At 47.2% G+C, this 24,193-nt stretch overlaps 1 protein-coding gene across 1 annotated transcript; it reads right to left on the bottom strand.

Moving 5' to 3' along the window:
• Window positions 1-3,288: 3,288 nt before the first annotated feature.
• txnrd2.2 (thioredoxin reductase 2, tandem duplicate 2) lies at window positions 3,289-23,895 on the bottom strand (the record flags this gene model as incomplete). Its single annotated transcript, XM_080852242.1, has 17 exons — window positions 3,289-3,985; window positions 4,387-4,484; window positions 4,873-4,944; window positions 6,021-6,113; window positions 7,085-7,180; window positions 8,486-8,622; window positions 13,456-13,630; window positions 15,034-15,125; window positions 15,373-15,392; window positions 20,611-20,681; window positions 21,184-21,246; window positions 21,433-21,511; window positions 21,928-22,002; window positions 23,105-23,249; window positions 23,349-23,405; window positions 23,578-23,643; window positions 23,820-23,895. 17 exons carry the CDS (start codon window positions 23,893-23,895, stop codon window positions 3,862-3,864), a joined length of 1,539 nt encoding a protein of 512 aa, XP_080708368.1. The 3' UTR covers window positions 3,289-3,861.
• Window positions 23,896-24,193: the final 298 nt, after the last annotated feature.

The raw sequence follows: 24,193 nt of genomic DNA, 5'->3' as shown, positions 1-24,193 counted from the left end.
GACATGCAAATATTGAGATGACTCAAAATAAACCAAAAAAAAAAACAGGCCCTTCCACTAGAAAAAGTATTGCCGGTTCAATGACCGTGAAACATCAGCCTGCTTGAGTCAAACCGTCTTGCTTCATTGGTTAACCAGCCTCAACCCACCACCTCCACTTCAACGTTCCTCGGCAGGCCCCCACCCTTCCCAGGCCAAGCAGAGGCCCCTGCAGGCATCTCACCCTGACAGATCTGAAGAAGACGCTCTGAGCCCAGCAGCCGCACCATAATTGGCCCCTATTCATTTCGCCCAGCTAATCCTCAACTGGTTTAGTTCTTTTTGCTGTTGCGAGCGTCACTTCTTTTTTTTTTTTTTTTTCAAATGTTTACACAAGGCAGATATTTGTTTCTCGTCCCTGAGCTTTTGGACACAAACGCTGTGGCTGTGTAACCAAGCGTATGTCTCATCTCGCCAGCGTTTCTGGGAGGCCTGGCTGACTGAAGTCACAATGGCGCAGTAAATATAGGCCTTGAGCCGGACTGTCAGCTTTCAATGGGCCGGGATTAAGACAGAATATCGCTAGAACGCACCTTGACATGTTGACATGTTCTGCTAAGTGCGTTTCAAGGTGGATTTAGCCACATTTGTTCCATTTTAGGGCAGAGGCGAAGAAGAAGAAGAGAGAGAGAAGAAAAAAAAAGAGGGCTGAAAGCCTAATGCTGCCAAACTGGTCTTCCATCTATGACTTGGTCTGGGAGACTTCACCCCCTTTTGTGCGCGGCTCTGAGCCGCTCTGAGCTGAGGCCAGAATTTTAGGGGTGAAGTTTCTTAAAGGGGTTGCTGCGTTTGTGAGAGCCCTGTCCTTAACCAAACAAACAGAGAGGAATTTCTGCCATTGTTGGTGCACGGGCTTGAGTGACAGGTCTGCATTGCAGAGGACCCCTGTCAGTGGAGACAGAGAGGTCAGAGAGGGCCCACCCCCACTGAGCACGCTCTGCTCAGCAGACCTGACCCAACACTACACACACAGTCAGACAAGTACACAAATACATGAACAAATACACACACCTACACACACACACACACACACACACACACACACACACACACACACACACACACACACATTCAGTCTTAAATTCAGTTTCTTAGTTGAGTGGTCCAAAACCTGACACATTCATATACCAGACATCTACACGCAGAGACATAAACAGATGCACACAAAAGACATACAATCTTATTTTATTAATTACACTGTGCACTGAGTACAAAGCTTTATGGCAAATCTAATTCTCTATTTACAAATTAAATAACAGTCGGAGACCAGGTTGACATCAGACTTGCTCTGCCCGGTTTGGGTTTTCGAGCAAGTCATCATTAGCTGGCCCCTGGAAAGTTGAACCCTGACCCCGCCGGCCCTGTTGTTTACCGGACTGGGACTGACCCACTGAAGCTCCTGAGCTCTGTCCATAAACACCATTCATCACACACATGCCATATTTAGTAACAATGACAAAGCTTGTTATCCCGAGGAGATATTGCTCTTAAAAGCCCTCAAACTCGAGTCAGTCTGCGGGAGACTGTAAACATCATCAGACACTGTGACAGAGACTAATAGGTGGTGAGGTAGTGAGATGTTGGTCTAATGCAGAGCGGCGAAGAGATCCCCCTCACGGTGGGGAGGCTGACTGCCATCCCAGATCTCCTGAGGGATCCCTGCTAAGACCGGGAACGGATTAATTTACCCTGGGCAAACAAGCCGCTGCGTTGTGAACTGTGTGTGTGTGTGTGTGTGTGTGTGTGTGTGTGTGTGTGTGTGTGTGTGAAAGAGAGTGTGGGCCAGTCACAGGCCGTCCCCAGCAGTGTTTAAGTGTTTGTGCGCTTTTGAGTCCGGCTGATAGAGTCAAGCTGTTGGTGCCGAGCTGGAGGTCAGGGTCCCTCAGTCAGCACCCCGTCCCTGAACAGAGCACACACATCCAGGCATCCCCAGCCACCATCACCACCCTCCCTACCCCGCTCCCTCTGAGCTCTCCCTCAGCCCCAGGTACAAATAAACCTGGTAGCCCTCGCCCCTCAACCACCAACCCGGCCGCAGCCAGAGCCGCTGTCACTCCCCTCGTCAGGATCATTAATCAGGCCCAGCAGATTAGACTTCAAACAAAAATAAACCCATTTGGGCTCGTTGCTCCTCTCCCTCCTTCCCCAACTCTCTTAACCCCCCCCTACCCCACCATTCCCCCCGACTCCCACTCACACTCTCCTCCACTTAATCCAGCTCCTTAATGCCACATTAAAAGAGATACCGCAACCTCAGCCGGCGGAGTTGGAGCCGTTTTTGAATGTATAATACCGATGTTTTGGCGGGGATGAGGGATGAAGAATCCCTGTGCTGGGACGGTGATGGAGGGATGACAGGCGAAGCTCCCGGGGTCCCTCAAGGGTGCTGCCCTTTGGGCTGTGGGCTATCAGCCTGTGTGGATAAACAACTGATAGGGCTTATCTGCTCCAGGAGGGAGAGAGAAAAAAGGAAAAAAAGAATAGAGGAGCACAAGTCCACTGTCCGCATCGCACAGCAGAGCAGCGCACCCGGGCGATTCATCCTGGTATGTATGTGACCTGATCGCTGATTGGGTTTGCAGAGACTTAATCAGAGTAATGCGATAATCTCCTGATGAGGGTGAGAGGTCTGAGTGAGGAGAGAGAAGGGAGGAAGGAAGGATGGAAGGAAGGGAGAGAGAGAGAGAGCAACATCACCACCTTTGGGCCAAATGAGGTACTGCCACTGCCATGACAAGCCCGTAAAAAAAAAAGAACTGCAACAAAAACATATCAGAAAAAGACCCCAGCGAACTCCATCTTCTCTGGCGGAGGGATCGTATTGCGGGGGTCTGCTGGCTCTGGGTGCCCTTAACACAGAGGGCCTGACAGCGCGTGTTATTGCAGGGCCAACGTATTCCCTTCTGAGTTCGGAGGGGCACAGACCCAAACAAGCACTCTCTCTCTCTTGCTCGCTCTGTCTCTCTACCGAACACCCTGGTCCCGGCCCACCCGTCACTGACTGACAGCAGGGACTAGCCGGGGTGTTTGTCTGTGTCCATGGGAAACGGGGGGCGGTGTCACCGCGGCGACGGCCCTCTCTCATCCATCAGTGTCAGGGCGGGTACCGCGTGTCACCTTCAAGACTAATGGGCAGGAAGTACAGCCGGAGAAACAACAATATTTGCAGAATATATTTCTGAGACGCTCAGGCTCTCGCCCGCTCTCTACCTCCCTCTCTCCCTCTGTATCTCTTTCTCTCTCTCTCTCTTGCACGTTCGTTTCAACAAACTGTAGCGGCCCCTTAATCCTGATTTATGGCCTTGTTTACATTTTTGCCACCGCGCTGCCGAGGTTTGGTTTGCTTTAACCTGGGCGAGTATTTTCCCCATGTAAAAACTTTAAGTGCGCAATTAGCCGCACATAAAATAATCTTAACACGCGTAAAAAAACGCTTAGGTAAGGTTCCACCACCCTGCCTGTCCTTTATGAACCTGCGTGTTACACCTCGGCTGAGTAGCTGGAGTTTTGAGGGGCTCATGGATTGAGTGGTTGAGTGGAACAGGAAGAAGTACGAATTTAATCCCAAGCACATGATCTGGAAAGATGGGCTATACCTTGAGATATACATGTCAAAATTAGTTTTAAAGGCGAGAGAGATCGGTGACCGGCGGCTGTGGCTGTGGCTGTGGCTGAGCAGTGGGCTAGCGGTGGTCTGAGCTGAGAGACACAACCCCGACAGGTGGCTTTTAGGACCTGGCAAACTTTTCCCCTGGCTTCTACACTAGGACGGGCTCCTGGATGTGTGTGTGCTCGTGGCGTTCAGGGATGGGGCGCTTAACCTCAGCATCCCGTTACTGTGGCGTCCATCCCCGAGCGCTTGGTGACGTTGAGTTTGGTCAGCTCCTCTGCGCAGGTGGGGTGAATGCCAACGGTGTTCAACAGGTGAGTGTAGGTCGCGCCACACCTGGAGGGAAGGAGTGTGAGAGGAGGTACCAGAGAGGGAGAGAAGAGTGAGTCAAATGCAGCATTCATCCTCTGATTTAGCCCCTTCGCCTCCTTCTCTCCTCAATCACGTCTTTATCTGTGCAGAGGTGGCTGGGCTTGATATTAATCTATCTAATGACTCACCTGGTGTAAAAGCTATAACTAAACGAGATTACAAAATTTCATTTTATTTCTTTAATGAACTAAAGAGGCTTTGTGTGTGTGACAATAAGGGAGCTGTTGCTCCTGTCATTTAAAGGGGGATGGGTTGAAGTGAATGGGATTGACTTCTAAGGGGCCAGAAAAAGACACTGTGCAGAAATAGTATACATTCATATGGCCATTTGTCACCTACAACACAAATAGGAATGGTGGACTCACTGGAAGCCCAAGGCAAAGCCCTGGATGACTTCTCCAGCGCCGGGCCCAGTGAAGTGCAGGCCCAGTAAGCGCTGGTCTTCTTCACGCAAACACACCACCTGAGGAGAGAACACGGGAAGAGAGATATATAGGGAGAGGGAGGGAGAGAGGGAAGGGATGGAGGAAGGTAGAGAGAGAGAGAGAGAGAGAGAGACAGAGAGAGAGAGAGAGAGAGAGAGAGGCAAGCATATGCAGTGATTTTACTTGACTCACAATCTTACAGTAAGAATTATTAGTAGTTAATATCAATTACTAAGTATGGCATCATATTAATGCATAGCAGATTTCAATACATCCACTTTATTGGTATATAGGATTGATGTACTGCAGAATACGGCAGAATACATAATCAAAATATAAGTGTGCAATACATAATGATATAACTGTATGATTGCTAATGGCATAAAGAAAGTCTTCAATTCACAAGTGGATTTGAGGGCGTCTAACCTTGATGTAACACTGGCTGGCATCTCTCTCTGCCACGGTAAACTCCAGGGGCTTGTAGAAAGCATGGAACACCTGTCCAAAAAGAGACATAGAGGTGAGGAAGCTACAGTACCCCAGGGCCTCTTACAGACATCCTCTGTCGTGGCAGAGAAAACCACTGCATTAGGCTGCATCCGTAATGGTAATGTCTCTGGCTTGGGGGAGATTGGCGGTGTGTTTGAGTGAGTGGATAGCGCTCGAAGTGACGTCTGGCCCATTCCTGTCAGACAACAGCAAACCACAAAAGATAGAGAGAGAGAGAAGGATAGAGACAATTGGAAAGATTGATAGAGAGAGAAACTGAAAAATAGAGAAATACAGAGATAGAGAGAAATAAACATAGGGAGAAATTAAGATAGAGGAAAATAGAGAGAGAGAGAGAGAGAGAGGGAAAGACAGAGAAAAGGAGGGAAGCGAGCGTGCCGACACAAGTTAGTGGTGGACGAGCAGCTGTCAGAGCCAATGAGAGGCTGTCTGTGCGCTGCTGCGTTTGATGGTGGGGTTGTCTGTCGTCGCTCGCGACACGCCTCAGTCAAGCCTCCTGCACGCCCGTCAATCACGGCAGGCAGAAACGCAGCGCTCCAAACTGGTCTCGGGGTGTGTGTGGCGCAGGTGTTTCAGGGAGGAGAGAGAGACGTGCACGTACACAAGACCAAAGAAAAAAACAACAGTACGCCCACACACAAACAAATTTGCTCACACAAGTAAGTGTGTACATGCACAAACACACAAAATGTCACTACAAAATGCACAAACACAACGGTTACCAGATTACTTACAAGATAAGCCAACCACGTGGACACCAACAAAAACAATCATTATGAGTGCCTGTGTGTATCTAATGCAAGTCAAAGTCTATACATGTCATGTCTAGTGCTCATTTCTAAAGTTGATGTATTTCATTAATGCTGCTTTTTAAACTGTATGTCACCTGCAATAAAAAATCTCTGCCAAAATCAGGTTAATATACTGTAACGCAAACATATACATAATATCATGTTTTTGTCAAATTGATAAAAATAACATCAAGAGTAAAACAGAGTGTGTCAAACTGAGTGGATCGGTCGTAGGGTAAGTTAGCATGTCTACTGTACGGTGGTCATACATACCTCAATGGAGTCTTTCCCGTGCTTCTGCTCAGCCTCTTCCTCAGTCAACCCAACACAGCTATACTCCAGTGGAGTAAACACAGCAGTGGGGACCTACTCACACACACACAGACACACAGACACACACACACACACACACACATACATATAAAACAAAGATACAAACACAACCACTCACATGTCCGCACAGACCCATATTAAACACATACACACGCATATAAACACACACACACACACACACACACACACAAATATACACATATAAAACAAAGATACAAACACAACCACTCACATGTCCGCACAGACCCATATTAAACACAAACACACACGCACATAAACACACACACACACACACACACACACACACACACACACACACACACACACACACACACACACACACACACATAAACACAGACAAGCAAACAATTATCCACCCCACCAGGGTCAGCAAACAGAGCTCAGTCAACAGAGAGTGATATGACAGTGTTACAGCTGAGGCATATTACAGAGCAGGGCGATGTGTTTGGCGTTCACACAAAAGAGTGTTGGCAGGCGCTCGACTTTAATTACACACGGCTTTTGTGCGCCGCATTAGACATATTGGCAGCGCATGCACACACACACACACACACACACTCAACACACAAAATGTCAAAGCTCCACCAGGCAGACAAACACCATCACCCAGGAACTGTCACTAAATGAGGGCCCAATTAAAGAGCATGGCATTGCAGGCCGACTGCTGGAAGAGGTAATCTTATTACAGAGGCCTCCATACATTTTGTGAAAGGAATTACATCAGAAAAGCAAGGGGGAGATTATGAAGGAGATAAGATGAGAAATATACTATTAATATAAGATGACAGCTTAAACACTCATATCATAATTACAATCAAAAGACTTCCGACCTAATTTTGATAATTGACAAAAACATTGGTTTCCATCTACTGGCCTCTGAGAGCTGTATTAAGTCTTCAGCGGACAGACAGCCAGGCCAGGCCAGGGAAGAGGTGCTGTCTCTAGAGAAGAGCTGTGTGTGTGTGTCGGGCTTTGGGACTCACATGGTCATAGTTCATGAGCTCCTTGGAGTCCCCGGCGAGCCTGCGAGCCAGCAGCTTGCCTGCCTGAATGGCAGTCGGGGTCAGCTCAGGGCGGCCCTGGAAATCGAGAACACCACTAATGATTTGTAAATCACCTCTCGCTCTCACCCCACCTTCCCTTCACTCTACAGTCTCTCTCTTTCGGACACAGACACACACACAGACACACACACACACACACACACACACACACACACACACACACACACACACACACACACACACACACACACACACACACACACACACACACACAGGGTTAACTGTAGGGTAATTGTAGGTTCATTCCACTCGACTGTTACCAAGCCCAAGGCTCAGACTGGTGGTCTGCTCCTAGCCACATTTCCCTCCAGGTGCAACCTGGGTGGGTTAAGAGCTTAACCTTGACTTCTTGCAAAAACAAGAGAGTGACTAAAATGGAACCCAGGTGACCCTTCACCGTTCACCTCTCACAAGGATCACGGCACGTCAGAGAACTCCCAAGGCCTCGTTTTCAGACACAAAAACATTTTTTTTTTAAAAACACAACATCAACAAGGGGCATTAAGGGAGGAAAGAATTCATGTTCCCACAGAAGGCAGGCGTCACGAAGTCAGAGCGATGCCAAGTGAAACTGGTGTGGTGTGTGTGGCACGGAGCACAGCGGATCAGCGTGGTGCAGGTGCCAAACCACTGTTTTCGGCTGATCTTTGGTAGTGTGTATGTGTGTGTGTGTGTGTGTGTGTGTGTGTGTGTGTGTGTGTCTTTATGTCTGTCTGTGGGGGGGTGATGATTAATGTCTTCACAACCTGTTTGATTAGTTCCGCACATCCTGTTGTTCAGGAACGTCTCTGTCTCCTCTGGCTATGGTGTTTGTGGTGTTTGTGGTGTTTGTGTCTGCCTGTGTGTAATGGAGAGAAATGTGTAGAAGAGAGAGAAACAGAGAGAGAGGAAGAGAGGTAGCCCGCCACCCAGGCAGACCTATCATAATGCCATTCTTGGCAGTTGCCAGGTGCACTTCAACTTCTCCAGAGAAAAAAGATGAAAAAAAGAGAAAACAGCTGAGTCTACAGATACCATAGCAAAAGATCTCCTATTCATGAGAAGGTTTTGACAGGTAACAGGGAAAAGAGAGCCTCCTTAAAACAGGTGACCGGCTTCACTTCAAAGGGCCCATTCTTGCTCGGCTGCTTGCCGTGCTTGAGAGTGACAGGGGAGAGATTTCACCACACTGCAGGGCCAGTTCTAACCAAGCTGCTCTTTAAAAACACTCAAGCTTTCCACCGATTCCAGACGATGGGTAGAAGCCCGAAAAAAAGAAACAAAATGACTTAGTGTTTGAATGGAAGCTGGGTGTCGGTGGTGCTGTGGTTTGGTATCTACCTGGCTGATATCCCCAATGGCGTAGATGTTGGGCACAGACGTGGCTTCGTCAGGGGCCACAACTATTTTGCCTGTCTCTTTGTCGAGCCGGACCCCGACCTTCTCCAGGTTGAGGAGCTGGGACTCCGGGGCTCTGCCTGAGAATGGAGACACGGAGAGAAAGGGGTGGATGAGATTATACACACACACACACACACACACACACACACACACACACACACACACACACACACACACATTCTGCACAGTGTTTATCATGCATACCTAACCTCTGGCAGGCAACAGGGATAGCTTGTCTCTCCCTCTTTTTCTCTCTCTCTCCCTTGCTTTCTTTCCTCTGATGGAGGTCTAAAATCTTATCCAGCAATTAGAAAAGTAAACATCTGGGGCAGCTGGCAGGAGGGAAGGGGCAGAGGCAGGCCCGTCTGTTGGCGGCTGGACTAATGAGTAATGGGGAGAGCGCAGGACGTGTCCCATCAGCCACCTGGGGCCTCTGTGTCATCCCCGCCACTTCCTCTGGGACAGATGAGTGATGCTGTCGTCGGTCTCCCATCTCCTGCTCCTCTACACACACGCAAACACACAAGCACACGCACACGCATGCAATATCCTGCTCATCCGCAATCATATAATTTTTCACTTCTTTACTCGAAACACATGCACACACTTAGAATGTCGTACTTGTTAAGAAATACACTCACACACAATATCACACAAACCTACACACACACACACACACACATTATCACACAAACCTACACACACATTATCACACAAACCTACACACACACACACACACACACACTTCTCCAGCAGGCATTCTCCCCTCCTCTCCTTCTTTGGATAATACAATAAACATACCTCACCTTACAGCCCTACTCTGCTGGACCCTAAGGATACCCACGTAGTTGCTATCGGGCGACTAGAATAACAAACCCCAGAGACCCTCTTCCTGGCTGGAGCCAAGGAACAACTTCCTCGAACTGGGCCGGCTACGGCGACCGGGGGAGTGGGGGGGGGGGGGGGGGGGAGGTGTGTGGTGGGGGTGGGGCAGTGTTGTGTCTGCACCGCGGAGGGACCCCAACACTTTGCTCTTCCTGGAAAAGGGGAGCAGAGAGGAACGGAGACCAAAAAAAAGTGAACAGGACCGCCACTGTTGTAGCGAGTATGTATGGCTTATCACAGCATTCTGTGTGTGTGGTGTGGGGTGGTGGTGCATGCTCCCGAGTGTGATATCAGGCCTCACACTCACACACATGCACACACTGACACACACACACACACACACACGGATGAATACAGATGGGCTACACACATGGCCACACACACTGCTCTCAGCGCAGTATTTGGCTTCACATGTTCACAGGAGTCAAGTGTAACTCATGCATTAATGTGATGGCCTGAGGTCAGCACAGCCCACAGTGCCACAGTGGGAGTGCAGGAGTGATATGTGTGTGTGTGTGTCTTGTTATTCCAGTTTACTTCCACTCAAAGCTGCTCATTGTTTTTGCTTTACATTCCTGCCAGCAACACAACTGCAGGTGATCAACCACAGGAATGAACTCGATTGGGCTTCTGATGCAGCAGACACCAATGCCACATAGCATTTCAATTAGGGCAGGAGCCTGGAAGGCACTGATAATGCCAATGCACTCACACTGCCAAGCGCTAGGCTTCACACTAAGCCCTGTTAAATCAAAGTGAAGTGCCCTCGGATCAATAACTGGCCTGAGGTTTTTGGGGAAAAAGCAGATACACCGCAGGTAGTGGTTCAAAGCCGATTTAAGGCTGCTGGGTATTGTCGTAGGTCAAGAGAAGCTATTTTCTGCATTTATTCTTCAGACAGAAATAATCTCTCACCAGTTGAGGCCTTTTCAAAAGTTCTAGCTGGATTCACCCTGGCAACGTGGGTACAGCTCACCACTCACTACTGAGTTTGGGGGGGACAGCCTTGGGCAGACCCGAGGAGCCATCTGCTTGGTTCAGTGCATTCCTGCCGTGTCTGCTTCCGGCCCACGGGCCTGTCTATCAGGTTCCACAGCGTGGGCGGACCATTGTGAGCCGAGGACACAACAGCGACAGTTGGGGGTAAAGAGATAAGCCCATTCATCCCAGACAGGCAACACACACCCACACAGCGCCGGGCAATGCCAGCCCAGGCGGCCCTGATAGACCAGCCAAGAACAAAGCCTTGTTGTGGCAAGAGGCGAGAGGAAATCTCAAGGTCCGAGCAGCTAATTAGCGGCAAGAACAATCTCCATTTTTTCGAGCCTCTAAACGAGACCTTATCATCTGAACAAGGATGTGGGAGGAAAGTGAAGAACTGAAACCAAATGAGAGCAGGCTCGCAGTACGTGCCCAAAGCTCGTGCCTGCGTAGGAAGGGGGCAGAAAAGAGCATGTCTATTTCTGGCTGTAGCATTCAGAAGAAACTGTAGTCGCCTAATATTCCAGACGCCCACTAGCAAATTACAACAAAACAGTGGTTTGTTTTTGCTTGATGGACTGTATTTGATTTGTGCTATTGTCTTAAAAGACCTGCTCGAGCTCTGCCAACATAGCAGTGCATTTTTGAGCGGTGCACTCTCTGCAGATCAGTGCGATTTGGGGGTCATGAACATATCTGAAAAAGCAATTCTTTGACTATCTACAAAAGAGTCAGATATAGATATACTCAGCATGAGAGGCAGGTACATTGTTACAGCATTCAGAGACTTCCATTTTCCCTGTCTGGTAGAAAAAAAAAAAACAACAATGACAGCCATTCCATGGGAAAGCCAAATAAAGCGAGCGCACACAGAGGGGCGAATGAAGATAGCGGAAACGTGAGCTTCCCCTATGCAACCAGCATGAGCACCTGGACCAGGGTGCAGCCCAGAGGAAGGATTCCAGAGCTGGAGGACGGAGGGACTGAGGGAGGGAGGAAGGATGGGCCATGCGGAAGGGTGGAGAGGCTCCTCTGGGTGTTGCGATGCCCAGGGCCGGGACAGCCGTGCGGGTCCACCAACCTCAGACAGGCCCCATTAATGACCGGTGGAGGCCCCCTTTCATACCCCCGCTGAGGGTGTCTGTCTGACCCCCAGTGTGTAGGGGTCGGCAGGGGGAAGTGGAGCATCCGCTCATCCATACAGAAAGACAACACATCACATCATGTAGAGTCTATAGCATAGACACAGACACAGATGGCCTCAGAAAGACCACATGCCTCAGACACGGATGGGTAGTTTACAGCAATCATTTTCCAAACAATTACCAATTACCACCGCACATTATGGCACCCATAATACACAATATCACCATGCACCGGTGGTCCTAACTTACATTAGTGAACCTAGGGTGAAGAAACACATTACTCATCATAAACTCTGAAAATATACTGGTTTTCACAAGAAACAAGAGCATCCAAAACATCTAGAAGATCCCCTTCCGGTCTGATGGGCCCTCACACTAAGTGCACATTGTTCCATTCTGTACACTGATGGTGCTTCCCAAAGACCTGGTGTTTGTGACAGTCTAGTGATGAAATATCTTTTGGATATGATAATGAGGGTGCGGATATAACTAATGGAGTTCACTACAGGAGTGAAGACACATATGTGGAGCTAATGCAATCCGCATGGCTTCCCATAACACAGAAATCCACAGCTACACACGCACGCGCACACGCACACGCACACGCACACGCACACACACACACACAAAGTTACGGTGGGAAATCTGAGCAACGGTCCATGTGGCATTATTTTAAGAGGAAATCAGCGGACTTTGGGACCATCTAGAAATAAATAAACTGTCACAGCAGCACTGGCTGGCGGATACGTCGGATATTCACCCCCCACCCCCCACCATTGTCCTACCCCGAACGGAATGAAACCAGAGAAACGAATGAGAGATGGACAGAGTGAGCAGAGAGAGCGGGAGAGCAGACACGCATCTGTCTCCAGTGACATGAGAAAAGAAAAGAAAGGAAAAGAAAGGAAAAGGAAAGGAGAGCACAAAAACAGATGAGAAAAGAGTGAAAATGACATAGTCCCTTGGTGGCGAGGGGTGTTTTTCCGCAGGGCTGGCACGGGGCAGGAAGGGCCATGAGCGGGAGAACAAAGGAGGGAACGAGGCGACCCACGGCCCTCTGCACATCCTGGAGCGGGGCGGCTGCCCCGGCAGGACCCGGCCCCACTGATTTAGCCCTCCCCTGGTGTCTCCGCCGCCCCCTGCTTTATTACCTTGTTTTCAGGGGCCCGAGAGTCCCCAGTCTGCTGACACTGCACCACTCGGTACAGTGTGTGACAGTAAGATTACACGGATATGTAATAAGTGTGTGTGAGTGTGTGTGAGAGAGGGAGAGAGAGAGTGTTAAAAGCTAAGAAATCTGTTCCAATTCATGTTGATTTGTTTAAGGGAGTCATTGAAAGAAGGTCTGAGCTCTTCAGAGTTGATAGTGATATCTGGGTGATGGCAAATTGAAAACCTTTACTAGAGGAGCGCTCAGAAGAGGAAACGGCCCCTTGTGATTGACTGCTCCATTGTATTTGCTCATGAGTCTCAGCAACCATCTTTTTTTATGAAAATCCTGTATCATGTATACCATAATTGTATACAATTCAAAATCACAATGAACACATGTTATCTTTAAAACCTACCCACCAAAGATCCACTGTAAAATCCAAATATATATTTATCTATATATATATATATCTTTATCTATATATCTATATCTATATCTATCTATATATATATATATATGGATCATGGATACAATTATTTTCCTTCCCAAAGGCTAGACATGGTGACCTTTCCCCTTGACCAATAGCAACAGATTTTGTTTACTTGAAGAAAGATAGACTGTGATAGATCTGTTTCCTTAAAGAATAAGTAAATATATATTGTGACTGTAGTCTCTGATGTTCACACGTTTTCACTTGTCTTCAGGCGTTTCTTAAGACACAGCAATGGTGCTCCTGGGCAACTCACCTACAGCCCAAAGCACTGAGTCGAAGGTGTCTTGCTCTTCCTGCTTCGTGGAACTGTTGATCCATGTCACCTGAAGAGCACCAGAGGGCAGCTTCTCCACCTTCTTAGGGGTGCAATTCCAGGCAAACTTGGTGCCATAGGCCTCCATATAGCCAGTTACCAGCCCCGCCATTTGCTGAAAAAGAGAACATGACGATACATCTCCCCATTTTTTGGCAATAAACCAAGTAACTCTACACACAGTAGCACTTAGCCGTCATTTGCATTTTGGCTGAAATGATTACATGGCTATGCTCTGAACTGGAAATTACCAGTGAAATCTTATTATTAATGAGGAAAAAAACAGAGAAAGAAAACACAAGTCTGGCCAAGTCTGTCTTCCTGTTATTGCCAGGCAGGCTGGTAGCTTGTGTGTGGTGAGTCACCACACAAGTGTTTGACAGAAGTCAAAGTGTCAGAGGCTGCTGCAGGCACTGGCAAACACACATATGTGCGTGAATGCATGCACAGGTGTAAGGTGAGACAAATGCACACTCATTCATAAACACACATATCCTTGGGTAGAAATTTGGGCTGCAAGCAATATCATCAATAACACCACACTATATAGTGGGCGACAATACAACATGCATGCCAGAAGGTACTTCCATGTCATTTTACACTAATTTCATCTCATCTCAACACACAAATGAAGTAAAAATAAATATGATTCAGATAAATATGATAAGATTTACGCGATCCAGTATTAATCCACCACTTGACACGTCCAAACCCTAAGCTTTTTCTTCAATTGCCAACACTACGCTTCAGAACAGCAAAATATCAGTAGAAAACTAATGTAATACGCATCCAGCCTGACAGAGGAGCATTTAAGTAGTCAATTGAGATAGATAGGCAATTTCTTGTGCTAAACAATTACATTTTATTTATTTGATTTTTCACTTCATTTAGAAAATTAACTGCACCAGTCGCAATTACATTGTTCTGTCAATACTGCTGAACACTATGGCCATTTGAAGTCATGATCAGAACAGCTGCCATAGAGGCAAGCACTTCAGAGTAATTAACCAAATACAATGTGGTAATCAGTCCGGGCAATTTAGTTTAGTACATTCTGCAGGCATTCTTAAACACAATGGACTGAAATTTATTTTTCATTTACTTCATTTAATTTTCATTAACTCAAATCTACAATAGGCAGCAACTGTTCATTACAAAAACATTACACTTGTTTCCACCACATTTAACTTGCTACAACATTTGTTTTTCTAATTCCACCTTTATACTTGCTTGCTAGCTCCGAAAACTGTAATGGTCTCTCTTATCTAGACAACCACACAAGACCGCACCATGAAATTGATCCGTGTCGACAGTGTCTTCACAGAGCAGAGCTTTCTATCTTTCCCTGCCGTCAGCAGTGGCTCGCCTCATGCGATGAAGCTAAAGCCACTTGGCTGGCTGAAGTACATGCATTCAGCTGCTCAAGAGCATTCAGGCACCTGCTGACACAGGGCAGGACGGGAGACAGGAACCCTGGAGCAACTGAAGAGCGGTGAAACACACAGCATGTGCTCTTACCTGATCAAACCCCCGGAGGGCGATGCTGCGCACCATGATGGTGGCGTCCTGACCGATGCCTGTCAGGAACCCTGCGCACTCCAGGCCCACATCTGCATGAGTTCAGGAGAACGCGCGCACACACACACAAACACACTCACACACACCCTTGTCTTTGCCTGTAATCACTATACTGGTACTTGTGGAGTCTAGCTGTGTTTGTAGCATTAGATAGATAAAGCATGCAATTGGAAAGGCGTGGTCTTTGTCAGTAAACACCGCTAACTCAATGTGTTGACATGGCATGAAAACAACAACAAGCAGATTCCACCCCAGCTGGACTGGCAGTCAGAAGGATACAGCTGGCACCCACCACGAGCCTGAAAAGACACCAGTGAGAAATCAGTTACACTCACACTACCACCATCCCCCATTAACAAGTTAAGTACAGTCTATTGCTTTCACCACATCAGGCCTTCCCCTCCTGCACAAAAGGGACCCTATACGTTCGACTTCCCATTCGTGTCTGATACCGTGCCAAATGAAACAGTACATATACAGGTAGGAAAGACACAGGGGTTTATTCCCGAGCCCAGAGAGGAACACTGAGGCGATGAAAGTGGCCCGGCTCAATTACTCAACAGTGACAAAAGCAGCCAAGCAGAGAGGAAAGGGGGGGGAGAAACACCAAGAAAATGAATGAGGGATGAATGAAAGAGAATGGAAGCCTACAGGCACTTGGGAGAAAAAGACAGAGGGAAAAGACTTAGGGACTACGGCCCTGAACGTTCTTCTGTTATGTGAGTGCGAGTGTGTCTGCTGCCTGTATGCTAACGTGTGCGTGCTGAACAAGTATGTCTGCATGTGTGAAACATTTGTGTGCGTTTCCATGTGGTAACATGTTTATCACGTGTTTAATGTATTTTTAGTGTGTGTGTGTGTGTGTGTGTGTGTCTGTGTCCCAGTCTGTGTGTTTGTGTGTGTGTGTGGCCTAGGTGGAGTGCTCCCATAAATCCATGCCCGGAGGAGAGCTAATTGCTAATGTCAGGAGCTAATCCCCACGGCTGAGGCGCGTTTCCCCAGCTCAGGGTCTAGTCACTGCCCCGCTGACTGAAGCCCGCATGGAGCTCCAGCTCTACTAGTGACAGCACACACACACACACACACACACACACACACACACACACACACACACACACACACAGCTATGCGTCAGCCCTTGCCAACACCAAAGGCCTAAGTAGAGAGGGAATTAGGACGACATCTCTAACTTGGTCTTGCACTTTCAACAAAGTGTTGTCTCACACACACACACAGACACACACACACACACACACACACACACACACACACACACTCTGTGTAACATGACATCCAGAAGAGGCTGGCTGGATTTAGCCAACGCTGTCTGGAAACGGCCTCTTATGGAGGGGCCTCCTGGGCAAAGTGTCTGCGTCTGACGGGGAAGGGAGTCATTGTGCAGAGAACAAAAGCTAATCCTGATGGGGAGGAGAGGGAGATGGTTTTGCTATTAAGTGTATCGCTAATGGACTAGAGGTCTGGAACTCCCTGTGCTTCATTCTTTCATGCAGACCCCCCCCCCCCCCCCCGACCCCCCACACACAGGCATGCATACACATCCACACACACACACACACACACACACACACACACACACACACACACACACACACACACACACACACACACACACACACACACACACACACACACACACACACACACACACACACACACACACACACACACACACACACACACACACACACACACACATCTCTGCTGATAGCAGTAGTCTGCGATGACGAGGGAGCTCACACGGAAGTCTGGAAGCCATATGTGGCGATGCCAAGAGTGGGCAGGTGGAAGCATGGCATTCAAACCAGCACTCTAGCCTTGGGCACCAGCACGGATAAGAGAGACAGGCAGTCACCCAAGACAAGGGGTTTCTCTGGCCCCGTTCCCTTTAACTGCGTTCATGCTGTGACCACTATAACAGAGACGGATGGTATCCCACATAAAGTAGATACTGGTACTATAGTCATTGCTCATTTGGGTCACTATCCAGATGTATTCACTTTTCTTCACTTCTTTTTACGTGACATTGTGCGATACGCAACGCATTTTCCAAATCATGCAAATAGCAAAAACCCATTTCTTGCTGTTTAAGTATCATGGTTAAGAGAAAAATAACCCTATAGTTGAACTCTGCAGTGCTTTCAGGAGACTGGCCTCTGTAAGCATGCCCTCTTTGGAGGCATCATGGCAGAGGCCGAAGCTACGGAGGCTGAGGCTGAGTCAGAGGTTACATAACTGGAGCAGGCCCTGGAGAGAGAGGCAGAGGAGGCCCTGGAGGCTGTGAGGCTGAGCGTGAAGTACAGGAGAGGAATGCAGAGAGCAAACACAATACTCCCAGCCCGCTCAGCCACACACACACACACACACACACACACACACACAGGAACGGGCCTCTCTTTATCCACTTAATCTCCCCATGGCATCACTTTGATTTCTGAGCAGAGCTTTGCTTCTCTCAAAGGATGTCATACAACATGTGTACACACACACACACACACACACACACACACACACACACACACACACACACACACACACACACACACACACACACACACACACACACACACACACACACACACACACACACACTTACAGCTGATACAGATAGCAACTTGCAAGTTACAAAAACATGGCCTTGTCAAAAAGAGGTGAAGAAGACCTCAAAGAGGTGAGTGAGCAACCAGAAAGCCCTGGTCACACACACTGAAACCTTGGGATGTGTGAGACAGGGATGATGGAGTTTTCCAAGGCCTTATAAAGCACCGCCTCAAAGACACTAAGGTGGCAGCTGTATTTGTACAAATGGCGGAATCATTTCTTGATTCCCCGCAGGTGCTTCGGCAAGTCATTGTGTGTGTATCGGGCAGCTCGGCCAAGCCTGAGAGGACTTCAGACTGCTACTGTAGACAGGGTTATGCACCGACTCCCTAACTACACGTTCTCTCTGTCCTTTCTCTCCTGTGACAACCCCCCCCCCCCCCTTCTATGGTCGCTTTCTATCCTTTCCTGCTCTGCACGCCTGACTGAGCATATCATTAGGACTCTTGATTGGCTGAGCACTCATCCAATCAGGTGCAGGGATAGGGAGATGTTTTTCAGGGGGACTGGGAAGGGAATAGGAGCAGTATTAAGAAGCCATTTTACTACAAATACTGTCTAAGCACAGAAGAGCATCTTCTCAGGAGGCCAATGAACACTGATGCCAGCAATGGAGGCATCAATTGGGTTACTGGATAAATGTATCTCAATAATGTACCAATAGCAAAAGCAAGAGGCAAGACTGGAACCATTTTTTTAGGCCTTAAAAGGGGACAACTCTCCAACAGTTGAGAACCTGCTGTACAAAGCCTGCTGTATTCCATTTAGTTCACTTCTAGCCTATTACACAGGGGCCCGCCACTCTTCTCCAAAGCTCATAATCCTTGACTGCAGATTCCCTTGAATAATAAGCCTATCCGTCCAGGGCAAGCAGGAGGGATACACTTTCATCCCTTGGTACCACAATATGGATACAACATGGAGAGCGTGTGGACTTCTGACAGAAAAAGCAGAGGAGGGTTCAAGTAGACATCGCTTCGTATTTGCAGAACCACCTTTCATCGTTCTTCACAGACACATTCCTCTAGGTGCTAATATGGCTGCAGTGTGAACAGACCACCATCTCTTTACACTTGCGGGTCCGTCAAGGCCTTAATGACTACCAACAAGCCGTGTAGGTTATTCCACAGGCAACCAGCACATGTCTGTCAATCTCTTTTCCTTCTTTCCTGCGCTCATTCCTTCCATCTGTCTTCCATCTCTCTCTCTCTGTCTGTCTGTCTGTCTGTCTGTCTATCTATCTATCTTCCTTCGCTCCCTCATTCCTCCTCATTCAGGTGTGTTCCCCTCCACACGGGCTGTCACTCGTCAGATGCCTCAGCGGGCCCTGTAGGCCAGACACACGCAAGCCTGCCGACCTCTCTGTCTCTGTCTCCTCTCTTCTCTCCTCTCCCTAGCCCACCTGCACAGCTGACAGCTCAAATCCCAACCAGCAGCCTACCCAGCCCAGGGAGGAGAGAGAGAGAGAGAGAGAGAGAGAGAGAGCGAGAGAGAGAGAGAGAGAGAGAGAGAGAAAGAGAGAGAGAGAGAGAGAGGCACTTATCAGCACTCTCACAGAGGGACCTTAACATCCCCAGCTCCGACTCAAGTAAAGACTTCTCCAGACCAACTAGCCACTCATGATATAGGGTTATAAAAGAAAAGTTAAAAAAACACCCTTGCAAAGTAACTTCAAGTAAGGAGTTGATTAAGAGGACATTGTGGTTATACTACACACAACTGGGAAAAGATGTTGCTTGTACTTTTGAAGTTGCACTGCCATCAAGTGGCAGGTGCAGGGTATAGCAGCATCCTTTTCATCCCTAGGTGTCCTGAAAATACCCAGCCCAAGGGATAGATCACATCTTTTTGAAAATCACATAAAAAAGATAAGTGAAGCATTTTGGTTTGACAAAAGATGCATTCTGATCTGATTTCTAAAATGTATTGTGAAACAAGTGACTGCATGATGGGAAGTTATTACATGAATGCCAAATGTGGGGGAAAAGAAATCTACATTTTCATATTGTTGTAATTTGCCAAGTGCCACATCAAAGCAAATGTCAAGTGCTAACCTTGGGTTATATATAAATAAGCTTTCTATAGCAGGGTGAACACTTACTCCTAATAAAAAGTATTTTTGCTTTGGTGGAAAAAATAGCTAATCATAATATGCAAATAGTCAACAGATTGCAAGTACTTTAGGGCAGCAACAGAATCATGCCTATATGGGCATGACTAACCTGAGAGCATTTCATTGTCTTGACGATTGTGATTGCAACATAGTCTCCTTAGAAAACCGTGACATCACTGATCTACACAGCACCCTGGCCCTTTGGGATTTAATACCCTATAAAGCAGGCCATGGCTGGATTTAAGCAGTTAGTCTAAAAGGTACTCCAAGGCACTTTGGCAAGAATTACAATATTCCATCACACGGCCACTGGAAAAGGGAAGCAAGAGTAAAAGTACAAAAAAAGCCTTCCAGCAATTACAGTGGACGCACAGACAACTCCAAAAGCAGATGTTGATTGGCCTATAAGGGGCGTTTCACAACGAATGCGATGCGCCTGCATGTCGGCAGGTTACTTGTTGATTTGCATTTCGGCGCCCACGTTGACAGATTCGAGCGTGCTCACTGCCTGTGTGAGATGTGCTTCTCGGTAGTATGAATAAACACATGCAACCGCACACGTAACAACGCAGCCATCATGCACCCGCAACACAGGCAGTGTGTAAGGAGGAGTGACAAATACTTACCTATTCCCTAACCCAACTATACTAAAAATATAACAGGGAGAGTTGTGCAAAGAATGAATGCCTTCCGCTCTAGTATGTGTTGACTTAAGTAAATAGTGCTCAGATTGGACATCCTGGCCCGTCGGCTCACAGACAGACAGACAGACAGATATCACTCACGTCTTTCCAGGAGACTCCTTGAGCCAGAATATATCATCACTGGTGATCCCATGCTCTTCTGCTCCAGGGACCTGAGGTGGAGGACAGAAAAAATAAAATGTTTTGGCTTAATTCCAGAGTTATCATTTTGTTCTGATCAAGCCCTCCACAAGATGTTAAAGTGAAGGTCTTTGCTCTCTGTCATCGCTTGGAAGCAGATGGATGGCTGCGGGTGCTCTCAAGGTTACAGACAGAGCACATAATGGCATCTTTTATAGACGAGGGGGGGGGGGGGGGGGGTTTGGAAGCGTTATACGGCACGACGGTAACCCCTCTGCCAACAGCAGCAGCAGCACCAGCAATATCCTACCTCCCACTGCTCTGGTTACCGTGCAAGGTCAGGCTGCTGTTATAGACAGGGGAGTGAAAAAGAAAGAGAGAGAGAGAGAGAGAGAGAGAGAGAGATGAAAAAAGAAAATATACAGAGACAGACCCAAAGTGAAGGGCAGGAACAGAGATAGAAAGGGGGAGAAGGAAGAACAAACAGACAGACACAACGAAAGAAAGGTCGAGAGAGGTGGCACCAGGACTTACATGCGTGGGGTACTTTGGCCTGCCTCCAGTGGCGATCACAATGTTCCTGGCAGTGAGAATTGTCTGCAGACAGAGGGGGCATCAGTTGAGAGGGTCAGTGAGTTCAGACACCAGCCTTCACACTGCCGGTCAGCTGGTTGCATGCCACTGTTGCACGCTGACAACTTTTGTTATGCGAAATGGAACTGAAAGGGCACGGGGCAAAATAAAACAGAACATCTGAGCGCAAACGTGTGATAAATATTTTACCTCTTTGCCTCTGGCGGTTACTCCTTTGACTGTGTGGTCGTCTACCAGGCTGCCCTTCATGTTGAGATATTTCACTTTCCTGCCATGCGGAAAAAAACAGGGGATCATTGCAGGAGATCATAGAGAAACTCATTGAATGCTCTTAAAGTCTAACCACCTAAGCGACTGACAAAAATCAATGAATGCACTCAGGCATGGCCTGCTGGTCATGACAGTGTGTTTCCGAGTAATCTTAAAAGGATTTGAATCCCACATATAGTCTAAAGAAAAGTCTGGCCATGTATAGATGTGGGTGGGAAAAACATGAATGTTTGGAGTCAAAAAATCAAGTTCAGAAAATATTATCAGAGTATTCCTCTGATTGAGTATGATTCCAGTGAGAAGACAAATTATACTGTATATACCGGGCCAAATCTGTCAGGATTCAACTGGTCAGTAAAGGTCAACTCAAGAGTAAGTGCTGTTATAGTCCCAACTGTAGAGAATGTTTCTCACTTGTCCTGTAGCTGAACTCGATGGCCCCAGTTAAGTGATTTTACATGGTTCTGCACAGCTGCAGCCATAGTGGCCCTGTAACACAACACAACACAACACATTTTACAACAAGTTCATATACTAATGGCAGCACAGATTTGCAACGCAATCACAGTATTAAACACATTTGTTTGCACAAGGCTAGTCAGAGGACAGTTATATATATATATGTATATGGCAACAGTGCCCTCTAGTGCCAACACTTTAGTTTAAACTATAAAAAGCTTCATGTGGGGGAGCTGTAGCATAAAGGTTAGAGAGGCGAGCCTTTGACCAAAAGGATGCACACTTGATACCCCCTGGACCGGCAGGTAAAATATGGGCAGGGGGATTGAATGAACAGCGCCTTCCAATCCTTCAACATCCACGGTTAAAGAGCAAGGCACTTAACCCCCTTCTGCTCATTGCTCCTGTTCCAAGTGTTTGTGTCTGTGTGTGTGTCTCTGTGTGTGTGTGTGTGTGTGTGTGTGTGTGTGTGTGTGTGTGTGTGTGTGTGTGTGTGTGTGTGTGTGTGTGTGTGTGCGCTCGCTGCTCCTAAGTATAGGATAGGTCAAATGGATGGGTTGCAGAGGTTATCGAAGGGAGGCACTCTCTTTTGAGTCTCCACTCCAGCACCACGCGGTAGGCCTATTGTCTACAGGCACTGAATGGTGTGCTACGCCAGATACCAGAAGAAGAGAAAGGTAAAACACTGTCCTTACAGTTCCTTTACAGATATTAAGGTAGACAGAAGCAGGTGCATCTCTGTAGGAATCCTTTCCATCCCTTCCACTAAGAGTAACATTAACTAGCCTGTCAGTGGCTAAAACAAGCGGTTTACTTTGACGTGCATGCTTGGATCCCATAGGATTCCATAGCATAGCCGTTTTGCCGGTTTTAGCATTCTAACTCACTACTGCACCGATTTCGATAATCTTTGTCCCTAGTAAAAATGTGAACCAAAATATCTAAAAATAGGGCTCAGGTTGAAAAATCCCGAACTTAACCTTCAACAACTCACAAATCCACTAGATGGTACTAATGAGTATCAATGACAAATGAACCTCAACATTTCTAATATCTGAGCTAAATACAGGATTCATTAGAAAAAGTACACAAAAGTCATCTGTGTACGTCATGCTATCAAATCGTGTCTTACCAATCATGCGATGCAGGGCCGGGTATCTTCCAGCCATATTTCTGAGCATCTTTCATTGCAGTGCCCAAAAGAGCGGCTTGGTGCATCAGTTTCTTGGGTATACACCCAACATTCACACACGTTCCTCCTAAACCCCATTTAGTACCTGAGGGCATTAAATACATGCAGTTTATATTTCCAAATGCTGCCAACCCATACACTGTTAGAGATCAATTAAAAAGCACGGATGTATTATTATGCAAACCTTTGACGGACGGTTCAACATAATCCAAAACCGCCACCTTCTTTCCCAACTGAGCAGCTGTAAAAGAGACAGAACGAAGTTTAAATTACGTCGAAGTAAAATACAGTGACATTGCCCTAGAAGTTATGTATACCCCTCTAATCTGTAATCCTACACAATTCAACTATGTTGTGTCTACGGATCTGCTCTTCACTTTGCCAATGTGAAATAACCTTCTTTTATAACCTACCTTCCTTGGAGCAGGCCAGACCTCCGGAGCCTCCACCAACGACCACGACATCATAGTCGAATTTACCTGAAACGAAACGAGCTATTTCATGTCAACGAACAGAGACGTTCTTCACTTGTCTGTCAGCGACCAGGTTAAATAGCTAAACTGGCCCCAACTACTTACAGTTGAATCCGATAATTATATGTTCATTGTAAACAAGGCATGCTTTTGTTATTGCAGAATCCGAAAGACACACATACCAGTCAAATTCCTGGTTGGCGTATGTAAACAACCTATGGATTTTAACCGGTGCCTTCCTCTACAGAAGGCTGCCATGTTGTTTTTGACAAAGGACCCCTTCCCTTCTATGTGTGTCTAGTACGATGCCTGAGTTTTCTCTCTCTCTCTCTTTATATATTTATTTTTGTTCGTGTAATTGTCATACTGCATAGTTTTTCTAAATTCGAGCGTATTTTGTAATGTGACGTCTCTTTATAATAAATTGTCCGAGACTTGGACGGCAAAATCCAAGTATTTATGTTCACCCTGGGCCTGATCATGTGCGGTAGGTGGTGCGCTGCGCAGTCCATCACATTCTAGCTGCAGTTGTTCAGAGTGCTATTGCAAGTGAATT

Source organism: Sprattus sprattus (genome assembly GCF_963457725.1).
Source record: "Sprattus sprattus genome assembly, chromosome: 15".
Taxonomy (NCBI): domain Eukaryota; kingdom Metazoa; phylum Chordata; class Actinopteri; order Clupeiformes; family Clupeidae; genus Sprattus; species Sprattus sprattus.
This window is presented reverse-complemented; position numbering and strand designations above follow the sequence as displayed.